General features: G+C 45.9%; 1 protein-coding gene across 1 annotated transcript; it reads right to left on the bottom strand.

The window, feature by feature from the left end:
* Nucleotides 1–201: 201 nt before the first annotated feature.
* LOC135662221 (uncharacterized) lies at nt 202–2,485 on the bottom strand. Its single transcript, XM_065176614.1, has one exon. It carries the CDS (start codon nt 882–884, stop codon nt 459–461), a length of 426 nt encoding a protein of 141 aa, XP_065032686.1. The 5' UTR covers nt 885–2,485; the 3' UTR covers nt 202–458.
* Nucleotides 2,486–2,712: the final 227 nt, after the last annotated feature.

Genomic DNA, 2,712 nt, shown 5'->3' with positions numbered 1-2,712 from the left:
AGGGTTTTAAGTCCATAAATCATCGCAAATTTTCCTATACGTCATAAAAAAATTCAAATAATTATGTCATCGAAAATGAAACAAGCACGCATAAGCATGCACTCTCCAAAAGCGAGGGACCGTAGGTCGAGAGGCACTTCCATGTCGTTGTGTGCGTGATTCACGAAGTACCTGACCCGCTCCCCTCATTGGCAGTACATATATCAAACCAAACCATGCATTAATCCATCAACTTAGTACACTTAGAAGCTGCACTAAGGAAGCATCTGCTGATACATGTCCGCAGACTTGGCGTGCAAACTGCTGTGACACAACAAACACCGCCGACTGCAGACATGGTATCAAGAAACACACCTACTACCGTAGTATATTACAGTACTCAGCCACCTCCCCCACGCAATGAAACGCATCACCGATCTCTCAACGTAAGGGAAGCAGATGAGACGTGGAAATATCGATCACTGGACCTGCGACTGCTTGATGTTGACATCCAATCTGGGACCGCAGCTCATCGCCCTCACGATCTTGGACCCCGGCACGTCCTTGATGGTCCTGCGCTCGGAGCTCTTCCTCGCTATATCCCTCATGGAGACGGCCAGGGAGAGCTTGGGGTTGAGCCGGGTGGTCCGGTTGAACTTCTTGCAGAGGGACATGTGCGTCTCCAGGGCTTGTTCCTTTGTGACCGCCGGCGTCCGCTTCATCTGCTCCTTGACCGCCTCCGAGCACAGCCCGCAGATCCATATGCCGTGGAAGAACTCCTTGATCCGTTTGATGTACCTCGGAGTGCAGTCCTCGGAGATCCCGCAGCACTCGCACTCCACGCTCTGCACGTCGCTACCGTTCGCCTGCTCCTTCAGCTCCTCCACGATCTTGTTGGTGTTCATGATCGACACGTCCGATGACACCCTTAGAAGCGCTTCATCCTTCTGTTGTGTCAGCTGTTACGTCAATAAGAAGAATAGGAATGATGAAACAGTACGGAGACTTTCTTTACGTAAGGAAATCAAAAGAAAGACTTGAATGCACAGATCTTAAAGTAGGTGGCCCATGCGCTAACCGATAGATACCGATGATGGTTTTCGAGATCAAACATAGGGGAGCATGCATACGCGCATGCGTAGCAGCAGAGAATGGAAGAACGGAAAAGATATCACTATGAGAGTACTTCACCCCACCTTGACATTAGTAGGTCTTGCCTCCTCATGCCGGTGTGTCTTTTTTCTCGAAAAATGATGGTAATAATGATAGTTTACCTTGCAAATTAAGGATGAGACCTGCTTCTTGCTCTGTAAAAGATCGGACTGCCTTGCAACACGAAACAACAGACTTCTATTCTACCATCCTTGGGGTGGAAGGGAAATGCTAAGATATGGATAGTTTTGGGTTTCGAGGGCAGGATAACCTCCGAGAAGATGATGGGGTGTTAATAAGAACAAGAAGCACAGATATGGATCACAGGTTTTGATGCTATATGAGCAGCCTACTGCAAAAGATAGATAAAGATGTATCTTTTAGTTAAGCACTTGCTTCGCCATTAAATAGCAAATTGTAACAACTGGATGTCTAGATTGATTGCAAGTGGATGATGATTGAAGTCATGGAAATAATCTTATTACAGTGGATCATAAATTGTGGAAATCCATCATCGTCCAACTCAAACTTGGATACAAAATGATCAGTAATGAAGCAGCAGCAGCAGCAACTACGACGACAACAGCAAAGTGATAGAGTGATGATTACCTTAGAGTGGATCAGGCGTGGCTCTTGCTCTCCACCAGAAAGCTTGGAGTACTGCATGTCCACTTGAGACTCGAAACAAGGGAAGCTTCGGATGCTGTACTACTTAGTAAGATGGCGTGGGGCTGCCTTGCCTCTTCTTATAGATGCGAAAAGCAAGATAGTTTACGAATGTACAAGGGGGGAAGAACCTCCAAGGTGGTGGGATGGTCATCTCGAAAAGGTTACACAGTGTTCAGATTAGGCCTTTTGCTTCGACGTACGTGAATGACCTTCTGCTAAAGCGAAATAAAGATGGATCTTATTTATGGTTACGGAAGGCTCGCTTCGTCATTAAATACCAAATTGCAGCAACCGGCGGCCGAGGTTGCAAGGAGGCACTGTGGCAGGGCGTGTGAGTTCAGACACTGGCCTGCACCACCTATGTGGGAGAACCAAACATTGGAGATGAAAAGAATTTATCATCAAAAGTGTATGGAATGTTAAACTTGTCGAGATCGATGCCCGTGATCTGCTCACGAGCCGCGGGCTGAGGTTTTCAGCCATGGAAGCTTTTTTCTCCGGGCTCACCTTTTAGGTTCATGGTCTTTTTCCTCCGTTTGCAACTGGATATTTTCCTGATCTCCATCAGTCATGCAAATTGTATCGGTAACAGGAAGAAGGAGAAGTAGAAGAAGAAGAATCAAAGAGGGATGAGTATTAAGGATACTTACAGCTGCATTTAGTTTCCTCAAGTTGTTGTGGTAGCTTTAAGCCCAGGGAGCATTGATGAATCATGTGGCAAACAATGTGCTGAAATTTAAATTTCTCTTTCTCGTGAGATCTAGATTTCATTTTAGATTTTAGCCTAAAGGCTGTTCATGCTGCATCACAGAACCCCTCTCAGTTAGATATCATCAGAAAACCTGGGTGTTTGAGGTGCTCATTCTTGCCCACGACCATGGGAAACAAGAACACATAAAATATATATATAGT

The sequence above is a fragment of the Musa acuminata genome, unplaced genomic scaffold (assembly GCF_036884655.1).
Source record: "Musa acuminata AAA Group cultivar baxijiao unplaced genomic scaffold, Cavendish_Baxijiao_AAA HiC_scaffold_598, whole genome shotgun sequence".
NCBI classification, from domain to species: domain Eukaryota; kingdom Viridiplantae; phylum Streptophyta; class Magnoliopsida; order Zingiberales; family Musaceae; genus Musa; species Musa acuminata.
This window is presented reverse-complemented; position numbering and strand designations above follow the sequence as displayed.

Excerpts from the sequence above, each read along its gene's own strand:
- LOC135662221 (XM_065176614.1), bottom strand. The coding sequence starts at position 884 with ATGAACACCAACAAGATCGTGGAGGAGCTGAAGGAGCAGGCGAACGGT.